Source organism: Bufo bufo, chromosome 4, assembly GCF_905171765.1.
Source record: "Bufo bufo chromosome 4, aBufBuf1.1, whole genome shotgun sequence".
NCBI lineage: Eukaryota > Metazoa > Chordata > Amphibia > Anura > Bufonidae > Bufo > Bufo bufo.
The window spans coordinates 86,724,089-86,742,005 of NC_053392.1; the positions used below are offsets into that span (position 1 = coordinate 86,724,089).

Here is a 17,917-nt window from a genome sequence, read left to right on the forward strand (position 1 = left end):
GTCATGAAAATAAAGAAAACTCTTTGAATGAGAAGGTGTGTCCAAACTTTTGGTCTGTACTGTATATACAAATATATACTTCCATATGAGGTGTGCACAACCAATCTACATTTTATATCTATTGTTTACCCACAAATATCAGCATTTTTAGTTTTTGGGTTGTTGTTTTTTATGAAAAATTTAACTCAGACAAAAATCTCTCTACCTCACCCTTCCTAAACTAACATTTTCTGCTGGATCTGTTTTGAGATATGAGACGGAATATTAGCTCACTGAAGGATCAGATTACATGCTGCTTACAGAAGTCTATGGAGAAGGGAGGGGGGAGGAGGCGCCAGTAAGTGCTGAGAGACACAGATAGCCAAGCTGCCCATAGAAGTCTATGGGAAGGGGAAAGAGGAGTGAAGTCTTTGGAGAGGGGATGGGGAGTGAGCTGCTAGATGGAGAAAATTCATTTTCCTCTCATAAGATATATTGCAAAGTTTTTCATATTCACTTTCACGTTTGATTCATGCAAAGTGTGTTAAAAATATAGTGACCATTTAAGGCTACTTTCACACATGCGTTCGGAGCGGATCAGTCTGGTGTCTGCACAGACGGATCCGCTCCTATAATGCAAACGATGGTATCCGTTCAGAATGGATCCGTCTGCATTATATTTCAGAAAAAAATCTAAGTGTAAAAGTTAGTCAGACGTCCTGACTTTGCATTGAAAGTCAATGGGGAACGGATCCGTTTGAAATTGCACCATATTGTGTCAACTTCAAACTGACCCGTTCTTATTGACTTACATTGTAAGTCTGGACGGATCTGTTTGGCTCCGCACGGCCAGGCGGGCACCCGAACGCTGCAAGCTGCATTTGGGTGTCCGCCTGCTGAGCGGAATGGAGGCCAATCGGTGCCAGACTGAGGCATTCTGAGCGGATCCGCATCCAGTCAGAATGCATTGGGGATGGACGGATCCGTTCGGGGCCGCTTGTGAGAGCCTTCAAACGGAACTCACAAGCGGAACCCTGAAGGCAAGTGTGAAAGTAGCCTTAGCTTTTACCTTTTTAAAATTTGGAACCATGTTATATGTGCGTGTTACATTTTAATAGATTAAGGCTATAAGTAAAGGTTCAGTTAGAAAAAAAAATCTTTTTGACTCCCCAAACCCAAATCTTTCAAATTCCTATCAGGTTGTACTAAAACACTGATCCTGGAGGATGGATAACATTCAATGCGTTTGCCTCACAGCTCTGATAGGGACTGTCGCTATGTGCATGGTTACATGTAATAACAACGGTCTCCTCTGCTAGCGAGCCGGTGATTGCCGGGAGGGAAAGCTTCCCTCCTGCAATCTCTGCCACATCAGGCTGTCTAATACAGCCTTAAAGGGGTTGTCTCATCTCAGACAATTGGGGGCATATCGCTAGGATATGCCCCCATTGTCTTACAGGTGCGGGTCCCACCGCTGGGACCCACACCTTTATAGGGAATGGAACCCCGCAAGGTGGTGGCTGAAGGACTCTAGTCTGGCCACCACCAAGCGCACTCCCCATAGAAGTGAACGGGAGCACACCACGCATGACCGGCCACCACTCCCCTTCACTTCTATAGACCCAACGAAAATAGCCGAGCCAGTGCTCGGCTATTTTCGGCGGCCCCATAGAAAATGAATGAAGGGTGGCTGTGCATGTGCAGTGCGCTCTCCACCACTTTCGGGGCTCCGTTCTCGATATAGGCACGGGTCCCGCACCTATAAGACAATGGGGCATGTCCTAACGATATGCCCCCATCGTCTGTGATGAGACAACCCCTTTAAGGCTTCCCAAAACCTTTAAATGCAAATCTGCCTAGTAATGCAGCAATAAACCACCCCCACTCTGCGTGGCAAAGATGGAGGGAGAGATGTTGGAAACTGGAATATCTAAAAGTTTATTTATCCAGTATGTGGAAAATTACATGGAAAATTGAGAGATAAAAATCACCCTCACAGATTTTTTTTAAATTTTTTTGAATATATATATATAAATTGAAATATGAAGCACTTTTGCAACAGTTGTAAATTAAAAATGTTCTACCACTTTGTTTCTGCAGTTTCTATGCAGACTATGTATCTCCATGGCAACAGACAGCAAACAAACTCTGTGTAGTCTGATCCTGCAGTCATACGCCCTTCGTTTTGTCCTCCTCACAAATGTACATTACCAAAAAGTAAGGGAAAAATTGAAGAAAGTAGGTGCATAGCAGTAGTAGAAAAAAAACTGCAGAGTTGCTTCATTTTTCATTATTAGGATGATTAAAAAAGGTGAATATGGTTGTTTAAAAAAAAAAAAATATATATATATATATATATATATATATATATATATATATATATATATATATATATATATAAATATATACATATTTGGCTTGCCTTGTAGTACTGGGGCCAAAACTAACCAAAGGGAACATCAGCATGGGGTTTGTATGTTCTCTCACACAGCATGGGGTTTGTATGTTCTCTCACACAGCATGGAGTTTGTATGTTCTCTCACACAGCATGGAGTTTGTATGTTCTCTCACACAGCATGGAGTTTGTATGTTCTCTCACACAGCATGGAGTTTGTATGTTCTCTCACACAGCATGGAGTTTGTATGTTCTCTCACACAGCATGGAGTTTGTATGTTCTCTCACACAGCATGGAGGTTGTATGTTCTCTCACACAGCATGGAGGTTGTATGTTCTCTCACACAGCATGGAGGTTGTATGTTCTCTCACACAGCATGGAGTTTGTATGTTCTCTCACACAGCATGGAGTTTGTATGTTCTCTCACACAGCATGGAGTTTGTATGTTCTCTCACACAGCATGGAGGTTGTATGTTCTCTCACACAGCATGGAGTTTGTATGTTCTCTCACACAGCATGGGGTTTGTATGTTCTCTCACACAGCATGGAGTTTGTATGTTCTCTCACACAGCATGGAGTTTGTATGTTCTCTCACACAGCATGGGGTTTGTATGTTCTCTCACACAGCATGGAGGTTGTATGTTCTCTCACACAGCATGGAGGTTGTATGTTCTCTCACACAGCATGGAGGTTGTATGTTCTCTCACACAGCATGGGGTTTGTATGTTCTCTCACACAGCATGGGGTTTGTATGTTCTCTCACACAGCATGGGGTTTGTATGTTCTCTCACACAGCATGGAGGTTGTATGTTCTCTCACACAGCATGGAGGTTGTATGTTCTCTCACACAGCATGGAGGTTGTATGTTCTCTCACACAGCATGGAGGTTGTATGTTCTCTCACACAGCATGGAGGTTGTATGTTCTCTCACACAGCATGGAGGTTGTATGTTCTCTCACACAGCATGGAGGTTGTATGTTCTCTCACACAGCATGGGGTTTGTATGTTCTCTCACACAGCATGGAGGTTGTATGTTCTCTCACACAGCATGGAGGTTGTATGTTCTCTCACACAGCATGGAGGTTGTATGTTCTCTCACACAGCATGGAGGTTGTATGTTCTCTCACACAGCATGGGGTTTGTATGTTCTCTCACACAGCATGGGGTTTGTATGTTCTCTCACACAGCATGGGATTTGTATGTTCTCTCACACAGCATGGGGTTTGTATGTTCTCTCACACAGCATGGGGTTTGTATGTTCTCTCACACAGCATGGGGTTTGTAGGTTCTCTCACACAGCATGGGGTTTGTAGGTTCTCTCACACAGCATGGGGTTTGTATGTTCTCTCACACAGCATGGGGTTTGTATGTTCTCTCACACAGCATGGGGTTTGTATGTTCTCTCACACAGCATGGGGTTTGTATGTTCTCTCACACAGCATGGGGTTTGTATGTTCTCTCACACAGCATGGGGTTTGTATGTTCTCTCACACAGCATGGGGTTTGTATGTTCTCTCACACAGCATGGAGGTTGTATGTTCTCTCACACAGCATTGAGGTTGTATGTTCTCTCACACAGCATGGCGTTTTTTATGGTTTTCTTCCTTGTTTCTCGCCCATATTCATTGGGGGACACAGAGACCGTGAGTATAGCCATGTCCTCTAGGAGGCGTTGACACTAGATAAAGCTGTTGGCTCCTCCCCTGGCAGCTATACCCCCTCCAGCCTGGAGAGAGAGCTTCAGTTTTTTCTAGTGTCAATAGGAGGCGAGACCTCCCTGCTCTGCAGGGATCTCCTGAAGATTTTTTATTTTAGTTTATTTTTTTCCTTCTTTTTCAGATTGGAAAACAGTGGACGCCTCGCCTCCCTGTTCTCCCGGGGTCGAGTTGCGCCAGTGCCGGTCGTCCGCACTGCTGCCTCCCCCACAGAAGAAAGGTGGACCAGGCAGCCTTGCTCCCCTGCATCCTGCCAGCCAAGGGGTCACCCATCCAAGCCAACCCCCCCTTTTCCAGCGTCCTGCCACTACGGTGCCAGTAGCTGAAGGGGTGACCCCGCTGGACCAGAGGAGGGGTGAAGATGGCGGCAAGACAGAAGATGAGGCGAGTATACGGGACTAGGTAAGTATGTCCATTCTGACGTGGATTAACCCTCCTGGGTCGTCTGGTCTTCTCCCTTCTAACCTCCCTCTTGGTGGCAATAGATTCTACAGGCACAAGGTTTTTAGCAAGCTCAGCACCTCACTCCCCCTCTGGTATAACCCTTGGCACAGGTGATCATTGTTGTCCTCCAAGCGGGACATAGGCACATAAGGGGTTAATACGGGCATCACTTCGGCTCTCCAAATTGCGGGGACATGGGGGCTAGCAATGCCCTAATCTAAGAGGGAAGCGCAGAAGGCCCCCAATCTCTTCCTGGGGCCGTCATCTTCCGCCATTATGCACCCCTTTCGGAGCGGACGCCGGGCGCGCCGCTCCAGGGGGGTTAACCGCCATGCGATTCGGCCAGCACCGCAACGATGCCGGCCACGATGTTGTTTGCCCGCAACGCGCTGTGCTCGCCAGCCTGTGGGATGGAGCCCCAGTCCGTTGCAGGGCGGGCGCATTCATGGCCGCGATGTTGTTTCCCCAGCCCGCACTGGTGCCCGGCCGGGCCGCGGGGTGCAGCCCACGTCTGTTGCCGGGCGGACGCATTTCGCGTGCTGCTCTGGTTTCTGTGGCCGGCCGATGCAGGGGCTAGCAATGCCCTAATCGGCTGTGCGCAGAGGCTTAGTTCGCCGCAAACTTCGTCCCCTGGTGGAGGGGCACTCTGGCGCGAATTCTTCCCGCCCTGCTACCCCTCCCCCAGAAGCATGCTGAGCCCGCCCCCGGTCCTCAAAATGGCCTTAACCCTTTCATGCCCAGCCACCTCCTTAGGCCGGCATATCTTGGGATCTACTCCTGGTGCATGCTGGTAATGCAGAGGATTTTAACCCTTTCCTGCCTCTTATGCACTTGAGGCTGACATCGTAGTTTTTTTAAAAAAAATGTGCGCCATACGGGTCCCCCTCCTCAGCCCTCACTACCGCGGGACCAACCTGTCTGTGTGGTACCACACTGGGCCATGTCCTATCTCGGATAGGGAGGACCTCTCATATTCCCAATCCGCCCTCCGGGGCCGTTTGGTTGATATTTCTCCACCTTCGCAAATCCCGTGGAGGACAGTTGAAGTATTCCCAATCCACCCTCCGGGTCGTTTGGTTGATAATTCTCCACCTGCGTAATCCAGTGAAGGACCACTGCAGGATTCCCAATCCGTCCTCCGGGGCAGTTTGGTTGATAATTTTCCACCTGCTCCATTCAGTGGAAACCTTCTGGAATTCCCAATCCACCCTCCTGGGTCGTTTGGTTGATAATTCTCCACCAGCGTATTCAATAAGGGACCTCTGATATTTCCAGACCACCCTCCTCTTACCAATCCACCCTCTGGGTCATTTGGTTGATAATTCTCCATCTGCGCAATTTTATACAGGACCTCTCTTTCCAATCCACCCTCCCGGGTCGTTTGGTTGATAATTCTCAGCCGGCGCAATTTTATACAAGACCCCTGTTCCCATTCCACCCCCTGGGTAGTTTGGTTGATAAGCCCCCACCTGCGCAGTCCGCAACTGCCAGGGGCGAGATTCTGAGGGGTAGACCTGCGCGCTAGCGGACCACAGCAGGTCATCTTCTCCTCGAATATCTCCACTCCCCCTCCCTAGGTCACGCTCAGGCGCACCCTCTTTCACAGGAGCGGGTCCGTCCGAGGGGGGGGGGGAGAGAATTACTGATTCAGACTCTGACATGAATCCGAAGCAATCTCCTAAGATTGCATCTACGGTGGCCAGCAGCACTTGTCGTAGGCTTTACCCCCTTCTTAGGCTGAGTAATTGCACTACTTCAGGATGCAGTACTGACCTTATACATTGTCCCCTGTCATAGGTGGACTAAGTACAATAACACTGGTTTCAGTGCTGGACGTATACATTCCCCCTTCTGTAGGTGGCGGAATTGCATCTCCACTGGGTTCAGTACCTGCCGTATTCATTAGCTCCTTCCATAGGTGGCGGGATGACATTCTCACTGGTTACAAGGTGTGCTGTATGCATAACCCCCTTACTCAGGTGCTAATTGCACTCCCACAGGGTACAGGACTCGCCATATGCACTAGTTCTCGCCGTGGCATTAACCCCCCTTCTTAGGTGGGGTATTTTCCCTACCGCTAGCTTAAGTACTCGACGGTGCCCGGTACTCTTACTCTAGTGCTATATGAGTGCCGCCAGTGGATACAGTGGCTATGCTCATTGTGTTCTTTTTGGTACTGGTTTTGGCCATGATTATAACTCCTCTGTCTTCTCAGGGGGTTTACTAGCATCACTTGTGTCCTAGAGACTCCCATCTCCATGGGCCTCCATTGTTCCAGTCGGTCATGATATTGTCCGCATCAGTAGTAGTGCGTACACCATTGCACATATATGGTGACTGTATTCTCTATCCACCACTCCTTCTCTGGGACAGTGCTTATGCTGGCACTCGGGTAGCAGCTGCAGCGTGTTCTCCTCCACAGGTGCAGAATTTCGCTAATGCTCGAGTTCGTGGTCGCTGCAGTGGGACATCCCCTCAGGTAGGGGCCCTACCCTGGCGCTAGCTTGGCAGTTGCTCTTGTTCAGAGCCCTTCCAGGTAGAGTTTTTAAGGTTGCTCTACTTAAACTGGAGCAGTATGGTACGTGGCTTCGACGGATAGTCTCAGGCCTCCCCAACTGCCACAGTTGTGGTAGTTGCTGGTTAGAACCCTGTTGGGTCTTTTGGCATGGTTGTGTTCCATGTTTTTTTTTTTTTTTTCTTGATTGGCTTGCTTCTCCTACTGCGTGTTCACAAACTGAAGCTCTCTCTCCAGGCTGGAGGGGGTATAGCTGCCAAGGGAGGAGCTAACAGCTTTATCTAGTGTCAACGCCTCCTAGAGGACATATCTATCTTTACCCACGGTTTCCGGTGTCCCCCAATGAAGAGCGAGAAAGAGATTTTACTGGTAAGTTATACAAAAATCTCCTTTTTCCAGTTCCTGGCACACTCCAAAAACCTCTACAATCTTCCACAAACCAGAAAAATGTAAGTACCTGGCATTTTCTTCCTCTAACTTCCTGCGTGCTTCATCCATACACGGTCTCATGGTCATGTACCACTTCTCGAAATCAAATATTGTGATATCTGAAATTATAAACCAGGTGGTATGAGTACATGAATTCTCTATACGGCAGGCAGAGACCTCACAGCGAGAGAGGAAGAAGCCATTTGAGGCAAGGTAAATATTGTCTCACCCATAGAAAGCAGCTAAATGTAATCAAGAGACAATGGCTTGTTTGGCAATGCATCCACATAGGACTCATGTAACCCCATCTACAAGCCTGGTAAGGGTGACACTCTTCGAATGACTATGGGATGAACACAAGCTATTGGCCTGCTACTTGTCATTCTCCTGGTGGTGCAAAAGTACAAGTTTCAGCATGCTATGGAAACTGCAAACTGCCATGGCAATAAAGTCACGGAAAATAATGCACTAAAACAATAGATGCAAGCATTATACAGTATACGGACTAAGCCCTCACTTTGATATGATAAAATCTGAGACTCTCAGCCAATATATTTTCATCAAAACACATCTGTGGCTGCCTACCAGCGCCAAGGTGGTCTCAGTCAGGCAGGTCCTACTCTAAACCTACCTATGCAATTGGGTATCTACGTCCAGGAGAGCAGACCCTGTACATATAGTGTGCTGCTCCTAGTCACCTCTATGTGCATCCAGCAACCGGTGAGAGGAGCACACACAGCTATATGTACCACCTAATCAAGGTCGACTGTTGGATAGGCAGGGCAAAAGTGCACAATAATGTGTTAGTACGTTATTTTCCGTGATTTTTTCCTTATAAATGTTGCCATGTACATCCGCATATTGAGTTATCATCATCATGCAGGATGTTGTATGTTTTTCAGTGATTTTTGATAAATTTATGTTCTTGAGGGAGTGGCACCTTCAAGTGTGAATGCGCTCCTATTATCTGGGGAGTAGCATTCTTGTGCACTTTTTTCCCCGCCTATCCCACAGGTGACCTTGATTAGGTGGTACATATAGCTGTGTGTGCTCCTCCTCTCATTGGTTGCTTGATGCACACAGAGGTAACTAGGAGCAGCACACTATATGTGAAGGATCTGCTCTCCTGAATACAGTTGCCCAATGACATAGGTAGGTTTAAAGTAGGGCCTGCCTGACTGAGACCGCCTTGATACGGGTAGGCGGGCACAGATGTGTTTTGATCAAAATATATTGTCCGAGAGTCTCAGATTTTATCATATGAGAATGAGGGCTTAGTCCATATATAATGTTTGCATCTATTTTGTTAGTGCATTATTATCCGTGATTTTTTTTCTAGGTTTTGTGTTCCCTTAAAAGGAGTATTTGACCTAGAATATCGCTGTCTGTGTGCCCTATAAGGGCCAACTTGGGCATCCGAAGATCTAATAAAGGGGTGGGGTCCCGTTCTGGACTCCATTAGTAAAAAAAAAAAAAAAAAGAGAGCCACTAGAAACACAGGCTTCTGCTCAGAAACACTCAGCAAAACCATGTATTACATAGTTGCCCACTCATTTTGCAGCTCGCTATGCTGCACCCAACTCCTTGCTCTGGTAACCTAAGGCAATGTATACTGTGACTGGAGCTAACTGGTGTATACTACTCAGGCAGCAAAGTCCTGGTGGCTGTGGAGAATTTAGCAGTGGTCAACATGGTTCTCTTACTCCATGACATGAATGGCAGGAATAACTCATGATAAATGCAGAAGAAAACAAAAAACAAAAAACATTTCAAACAGGACAGATCCTTACCGTTCTCCCCTTGATTTTCTTTTTGAGCACGCTTTGCTAACTGCCTGCAAAATTTGAAATATTAGATTACAAAAAATAACTAATATAATCCCAAAAGGTCAGATGGTGCAGAGTTTCTGTACAGATTCCACACCGTCTATAAGTAGTGCGGGAAAAAATCAGCACAGATTTGATGCGGATTTCTGGCCAAATCTGTGGCGGAGAATATCTGCCATGTGTGGCTTGTAAAGCGTACCTCCAGTGATGTTCTGAAATGCAGCCTGGAGAATTGGTGGCCTGGCTCATCAAACAAAAGCCTCTAACTGGTGGAGAGAGAGACAGCCTAGAAAGTGAGCGGTCCAGTAGACTGGGCAATCATACAATGTCAGAAGGAACTTTCCAGGAGACATTTCCTGAGTGAGATGGTTGCCTAACCTACTGGACTGCCCATCATGGTTGCCAATGGTCCAGAAATTTCTGGGCAGTACTTAAAAATAGGTGACTTTTTTTCTGAGGCTGGTGGTGCTTGATGAGACTATTTTGGTGGTAATTATCATAATTTTACAGCTCATAGTAATGAGTTATTATCAGTGTATTGAGCTATATACCTGTTTTACTTATTATCTTAATCATTCATTATGGTTTTCCAATTTGTCAGTAAAAAAAAAGGTAACTGTCCGTGTTTTTGGGATAAGTTGTCCAGAAAAAAACATTGTGTTTGGCAACCATGCGCTGCCCATTTTAGAGGCAGGAGACCAACCAATTTTATCATTGAGACCAACTTCGAACATTGTCACAACTTTTGTGATTTGCTTCTAATATAAGTTGTTTGCAAAAAAATCCCTAAGAAATATCTAAACAATGGCACTTTGTAGTTTGTTATGGATGTGGACCTAGGGCATGAAAAAACGTTGATGGCTTTGATACTGGTGAAGGCTTTCGAGAATACTATGGATGAGAAAGAAAACGAACCAAAAGATACAGAATCATATCAAGGTTAACGTTCAGCTTCACATACACTGTACATTATTCTTCTCACTAGTCCTAATTTAAATGTTTAACTTTTTTTTTTCAATACTTTTCTACAACCATCACACTACTAGCCTAAATATGTGCCAGTCTGCCTCAGTCTTCCTAGATTCCCAGGATTGGAAGCTTATAAAGTGAAAGCTAAAGTGAAGAGAGGATGGATGGTTGTAGGGGGGAGGCTAATGAGCAGCAGCACTTAAATGCACTCTGCTACTCTATTATAAACCCACAGAAGACTGTCTTGTCCGTCCTCTATGTACTTCAGCCGTCACTTTATGACTTCTCTTCAGGAGTTCCCTTCCTGCACACACAGCTGAAGATCTTATCAGCAGTATGTAGGATCACAATTCATGACAGCCAGAGCAGTCAGGAGAGCTAAGGCAGCTCTTTAGTGGGGTTTTCCGAGTTTTTACTACTGATGACCTATCCTCTGACACTCCAGCTGTGGTATAACTACAACTCCCAAGATGCACACTTGCTTGCCTGGTCTCATAACTCCATTGACATGAATGGAGCATGCTGGAAGTCGTAGTTTCACCACAGCTGGAGTGCTAGAGGTTAGCCATCACTGGGATAGGTCATCAGTATCTGATCGGTGGGGGACCAACACCGGGGACCCTTGCCGATTAGCTGTTTGAGAAGGCACCGGCGCTCCTTCTCTGTGCTTACCATGCACAGTACAGTACATTGTAAAGCGGCTGTGCACGACAATTCTCTTAGCTTAAGAGGGCAGGCAGAAGGAAGAGCTCGCTCCGCTCAGCTAGTCCTGGCATAGTACATGTGTACAGGGTACCTATGTACTATGCCAAGAGTTAGTAATTGTCCAGGGAGCAGGGGCAGGAGCAGCAATGAGCGCTTCTGCCCGTACTCACAGCACTGCTTCGGCCCCATTCCTAAAATGAGTACTCCGTACACCGCCGAGCTGTCAGCGGTGTAGGGAGAACAGTTTTAAGCGCACACTGAATGGTGCGCTTTAGGGATATAAAAGTAGAGTAAAAACAGAAAATTAATAAAGTATATTAGAAAAATGCTATTTAGGGGGATTAGGGACAACATATTAAAAATTATTATAAAAGTTTAGTTACTGTTTAACTCCAGAAGCACTAGTACATATTTAAAAATGGCTTTTTAGAAACTAGACAATCCTTTTAGGCTCAGATTTGACAACATGGGGGGAGGGTGTCTGTTGTGGCTTACCATTCCAAATCATCATCAAGCACAAAAATTAACTTGAGAACAACGATGATTATCGCCACGGCTTGTATGTCATATGGGATAATTTCTTTTTTTTTCAATCCAGGATTGTAGGTCAAAACTGTGACATCATCCAGCCTGGCTTTCTTTGCCACAAAGCAAGTCCAATGATGCAGCTCGTCTGATGAAGGAAAAAAGAAATCATCAAAGTACATATAAAAAAATAATAATAGATGTATTCAAGCAAGTAAAACCAGTATTACAGACTGGGCAATGATGAAGAAACAGCCTAGGGTTAATATGGCTTGTGGCTTTAACTATAGGAATAGGAATGTTTGTTGAACTTCCCGTGCCCTGCTGGATTCTTCCATGTCTATCAGGTCATAGAGACATCATAGAGTTCTCCTGCTCAGGACCACCCTCTGTGTACCACTCTGTTAGACGAGAGCAATCCTTAGGCCTCATGTACACGGCCGTTGGTCGGCCATTCCGTGCATTGGGGACCGCAATGCACAGGCAACATCCATGCGGATTCCGCAGACGGTTCCAAACCCATTCAACTTGAATGGGTCTGTGATCCTTCCGCACCGCAAAAAAATAGAACATGTTCTACTTTTTTGTGGTGCAGAGGCACGGAGAGAAACTGTCACGACCTATCGCTAACCCTGTTGTGCCTGGGGACAGGTGGTCGCAGCGGATGGCTACTCACTCGGTCTCAAGAGATCACTCCACGACCTAGTGGTGGGAATGGATTCCGATTCAGGTTTTCCCGCTTAGGTTTGCAATCCTTTTTGTCCCATTTAGGAATCCTTAGCTTTTCCTTTCAGCTGTCCTCTGTCAGCCACTCCCAGCTACTATATATTCTCCCTTTCTGCTTCCTTTGTTGCCAGATATAGACCTTCTTTCCAGATCTTCTATTCTGACCTCTGGTGGAGTTAGAGTTGCTGTGGAGCTGGAGCTATTGGATCTCCGGTTCACTCCTGTTGTTGTCTCCCTTTGGGGATTGTTAGTGTTGTTTTTCCTTTCCCTGTTGTTACCCTAGGTGTCAGTGGTGAGGACTAGTGCTCCCACCGCCCTATTCACTACCTAGGGCTTATTTCAGTGTAAGCCAGGGACGAGGCATGTGATTGGTGTACTAATGGGTTAGCAGCCCGTCTAGGGACATCTGGGCAGCCAGGGGCTAGTGCTAGGTGAGTTAGGGGGTCACCACTCCTCCCTCTCCCTAGTGAAAGGGTACTCACCTTCCCTCCCCTCTGCGCCGCACGTCTGTTACCTGCCATATCAGACGTGATAGAAACCCTATGGAAGCACTCAGTAGTGCTTCCGTTCCGCACCGGACCTTCCGGATTGTGGTCCCATTAAAGTGACTAGGTCCACATCCTTCATGCGTGGCGCACTCAGCCAGAGCCCGCATATTGCGGAGCCGCAATATTCTGTATTTTTCAGAAGTCACAATTAAATATATTTGAATTCTGAAATCTGTATTTTTAAGAAGTCAAAATTAAATATATTTGAATGGCTTATTAGAAGGGTGCCTCACTAGTATTTGTTGATACTGTTACCATTGAGATAGACTATATAGGAGCCAGTTCCCACTGAGTTGGTGCTGATTTTGGCTCGCTTTTGCCTCAAAATCAGCTCAAAAAAACGCCTCAAAAAGCCTATTCTTTTTTATGGGAAGCAGCACTTGCTTTTTTTTCCCCGCGTGGAAAAATAAGCCGGATGCCCTATCTTGGGGCGGAATCCACACTGTCTCCCATTGAATAGAATGGAAAGCATCAAAAAACTGCTTTGCCTGTGTCCACATGTTTTTTGCCAGTTTTCGGCACAGTTTTTGGTGAGGATCTGCACCAAAAACTACAAGGTGAAAATGCAGTTTTGTAATAGCCAAAAAAATATAAAAACGTCAAAGAACCACACGAAAAAAGAAAAACAAAAACAAGCTTACAAAAAAAGAAAACCATGGATCCCTTGCTGAATTTAGTAGGCGGATTGTCAAAATCCTTAAAGGGGTTTTCTGACATTCTAAAACGGATGACGTAGATGGGGCGGAGCCTAGCGGCGCATGGAGTAGGACGCATGCCGCACTAGCTCCGGCAAGTATCCTGTCTATAATACCTAAAACGGTGGAGATATATCCTTACAACACCTGAAGGAGCGGGGGGACATAGCCAGCAAGCGGTCCGGTGCTGAGAAAAATCATTATGCCTGCAAAGAGAGGCAAAACGCCGAGCCGGCAGGACAGAGAGGCAAAATCCCAAGATGGCGCTGAGGAGGAAGAGTGGCCTGATCTGAGGGCGGCGGTGAGTCAGGGAGCGGCAGCGCGGCTAGAGCGCTTCGCTCACAAGTCACACCAGTCCCCCAGTCAGGTATGGGGAGAAGGAGAGGACACCCTGGCACAAGTGGAGGAAGGCTTAGGGGAACAAGATGGCCCCTGTAATGACGACCAGCAATTCCCAGCTCAGCATGAGGGGGGGGCGAGTGTCAGCGGGTGCAGCACTGAGAAGTGCCTGCCAGTGATTAATGCCCCTGAGCCCACCTTGAAAGATGTGATGGCAGCTATTGCTTGCTGCAACGCCACCCTCCAGAACATGAATATTAATATTGGAAGTCTAAAAGCGGACATGTCCATTATCCGTCATGACCTGCATAAAGTGGCTGAACGCACCTCAGAGGTAGAGAGGAGGGTCTCGGATCTGGAAGATGGGGCTGTTACCCTACAGAGAGAGAGCCGGACTGCGTCAAAGGATATAGCGGCACTCTATGCTAAAACAGACGATCTAGAAAACCGCTCTCGCCGCAACAATATAAGGCTGGTGGGCATTCCTGAGAAATCTGAGGGCCCAGAGGCTACTGATTTTATTGAAAAATGGCTTGCGGAAAAATTCCGTGATAGAGGACTCTCTGCACTTTATGCTGTGGAACGAGCACATAGGGTCCCCACCAGGCCTTTGCCGCCAGGACGTCCGCCACGTCCAATACTGGCCAAAATCCTGCACTATCGAGACAGAGACACTATACTGAGGGCCGCAAGGTCTCATCCTGATTTAAAAATTAATGGAGTTCAGGTGTCTCTGTTCCCTGACTATTCGTCGGATGTACAGAAAAAAAGAGCTCGCTTTGTGGAGATTAAACGGAGGCTGAGAGATTTGCAAGTACAGTACTCCATGATGTTCCCGGCCAGGCTCAGGGTGGTGGCGTTTGGATCCGCGGTGTTCTTTGAGGACTCGGACGCTGCGGTCAAGTGGCTGGATCAAAATGAGCGTCGCCTTAGGATTCCATCAACAGACACCTGAGACTGTTGGACATTCCTGCTCCTGATTGAAGTTCTGATGTCTACTGGACCGTCCACCCACCGTTGTGGACATTTTCTTTTTTCTTTAGCCGGTTGCTGAAGGAATTTGTGGGTAGAGCATACGCCCGAGGCTGCTCCCCACCTTTCTAATGTGCCTGCGTACGGTATCGTGCTGGATGCTGTGCTGCTTCAGGCGCTGTTGGGCCAGGTTCACTATGTTGGCCCCAAGTTCATTACTGAATCTAATTATGCTGTATATGTTCATTGCCTGGGGAGGGATAGTTGGGTGGGGGGAGGGAGGGGGGATGGGAATAGCGGGGGTTATTATCGTTAAAGGTGCTTATGATGGCAATTCTAAAATGCTGAAACGTACAGTCCTGGTATATTTTGTCCGGGGGGGAAAAAGAGAAGAGATGGGAATCTGTAATCTGGTATTTAACATTGTTTTTCCCCGCGGCTGCTGGGAGGTGGAAAGTTGTAGATCTCAAATGTACTTTTATATATGTATGCATTCTTATGGGACCTGTTACGAGAATACTTAGCTGGAATGTGAGGGGAATGGCGGATGCTACAAAGAGACACGGTCTGTTCCGTTACCTGTCTAGATATCAGCCGGCAATAATATGCTTGCAAGAAACGCATATGACCAAACAATCTATACATGTCATGCAAAAGCCGTGGTTGGGTTATTCGGTGCATTCCGTCTTCTCCTCGCATTCCAGGGGGGTTAGTATCTTAGTTCATAAGAATATCATATTTGAATGCCTGAGGGTATGTGTGGATGAAGAGGGAAGGTTTATAGGAATGCATTGTGTGGTCCAAGGGATGAGAATGGTGTTAGCAACAATCTATATACCCCCACCATTTTCCTCGGTGCCTTTAAGGAAGCTTATAGAATTCATGGCAAAGTTTCCTGAACTTCCAATGTTAATAGTGGGAGATTTTAATAATGTACTCGACAGTTCGCTTGATAGATGCCAGATCACACCTAGTGGTAGTAGTACGGGTGAAACCTCGTTTGCAAGAATACTGAGGGAAGTAGGCCTGATGGATGTATGGAGAGAGACCCACCCCCTGGACAGGAAGTACTCGTGTTGCTCCTCGACATATGGCTCCCTGTCGCGTATAGACCTGGGTCTGGTAAATGCTCATATGTTCCCGTTTGTACAGACCTCAGAGTATCTTTCTAGGACCCTATCTGACCATTCCTTATTTAGCATAGCCCTTGATATCTCTGTGACAGCCAGGCCGGGGGTTAGATACTGGCGACTTAATGCCTTTTGGTTAAAACTGATGGGGGACCCGTCCGATATGCTTCAATCCCTTAGGGAATATTTTTGTATAAACGAAGGGACTGCGTCTTCGTTAGTCGTCTGGGATGCGATGAAGGCCTTCCTCAGAGGATCCTTTATTAAAACAGTCAGTCGGATTAAATCTAAATCTAGAGAGCTTGATCGGCAGAAACATGACAATATGAAGATAGCGGAGGAAGCTTTTGTGTTAAATCCTTCTATCATGACAAGCAATACCTTGAAGACTAGGCAGGAGGAGTTGAGGTGTCACCTTTTGGAGGTAGCAGAGAGGAAACGACTGTTTTACAAGCAGCAATTTTTTACTGAAGGTGAGAGTGTAGGCCATATGCTCTCTGTTATCGCAAAAGCGCAGCAAGGATCACAATGTATATCTGGCCTGTTAGATGCTGGCGGCGTCCTCAGGCGTGATACGGATAACATTCTGAATATACTAAATAATTTTTATTCCTCCCTGTATGCTTCCAGGGTGACATGCTCAGATGAGGAGATCGACACCTTTTTGGCCACTTTAGATCTTCCTAAGCTTTCTAGGGAAGACAGTATGCGGTTAGAGGAGCCGATTGAGCTAGAAGAATTGAAGGCGGCATTGGCTGCTATGGCTAATGACAAGGCTCCGGGTTTGGATGGGCTTCCGGCGGAAGTTTATAAGTCCTTTGCGGAAGTGTTGCTCCCGGAACTTCTGAAGGTATTCAATTGTTCCAAGGAGAGGGGGGAGCTTCCTCCGTCTATGCAGGAGGCGGTAATAGTAGTCATTCCTAAACCGGACAAGGATCACTCTCTCCCTGACTCATATAGACCGATATCGTTACTCTCCACTGATGTTAAGTTGCTTGCAAAGGTCTTGGCCATGCGTCTGTCTAAAGTGATTCTGTCTATCATACACTCTGACCAGACTGGCTTCATGCCTCAGAAATCAACGTCAATTAATATTAGAAGAGTGTTTGCCAGTATTCAACTTCCAGCTGATAATGTTGGAGATAGAGCTATCCTTTCATTAGATGCGGCCAAGGCCTTTGACAGCATTGAGTGGCGATTCCTGTGGAGAGTTATGGCGTATATGGGATTTGGAGATGAGTATATATCCTGGGTTCGGGTGCTTTACTCTAAGCCCGAAGCATGTATCAGGGCGAATGGAGGGGTGTCCCCCAAGTTCTGTCTGGGTCGGGGTACTAGACAGGGGTGCCCGCTGTCGCCTCTGCTATTTGCAGTTGCGATTGAGCCATTAGCCGCAGCAATTCGTAAATCAATGGACATCCGGGGGTTCCAATATGGGAAAGTTAATAATAAAGTGGCGATGTATGCAGATGACACCTTGCTTTTTCTGGGAGATACTGGTCCATCGTTGGAAGCGGCTATGAAAATCATTGATTGCTTCGGGGATCTGTCGGGTCTGACTATTAACTGGAGTAAGTCGGCGATTATGCTGCTCGACGGGCAAGTGCAATCACAGACAGTGAGAGACAGAAATATTCCATGTGTAACGACCTTTAAGTATTTGGGTATTCATATATCTCCGAAAATCCGAGACTTTGGGCGCCTTAATTTTGACCCGTTGGTTATCAAATTTCGTAATAAGACTAAGGCATGGTGTAAACTATATCTGTCGGTGGCGGGAAGAGCTAATCTCATTAAAATGGTGTTGATGCCCCAGCTACTCTATGTTCTACATAACTCCCCGGTCTGGCTGTCAAAATCCAAATTTGTTCCTATCAATGCTACTTTCAGGGAGCTCATATGGCGGAAGGGGCAACCGAGAATTAAGCTTGAAACGTTGCAATATCCTAAAACAGAAGGGGGCCTTGCAGTGCCAAACCCCTGGGTGTACTTCCTGGCTGCACA

The 17,917-nt window shown here is 46.6% G+C and overlaps 1 protein-coding gene across 2 annotated transcripts in view; it reads right to left on the reverse strand.

The window, feature by feature from the left end:
- Positions 1-17,917, reverse strand: part of TAF1B (TATA-box binding protein associated factor, RNA polymerase I subunit B) — a 97,172-nt gene that overhangs the window by 20,244 nt on the left and 59,011 nt on the right. For both annotated transcript variants that reach the window (XM_040427480.1, XM_040427481.1), the window contains 3 exons: positions 11,474-11,651; positions 9,269-9,312; positions 7,507-7,597 (listed from right to left, as the gene is read on the reverse strand). In XM_040427480.1, coding sequence (XP_040283414.1) covers positions 7,507-7,597; positions 9,269-9,312; positions 11,474-11,651 — 313 coding nt within the window. The remainder of the gene's footprint in view (positions 1-7,506; positions 7,598-9,268; positions 9,313-11,473; positions 11,652-17,917) is intronic.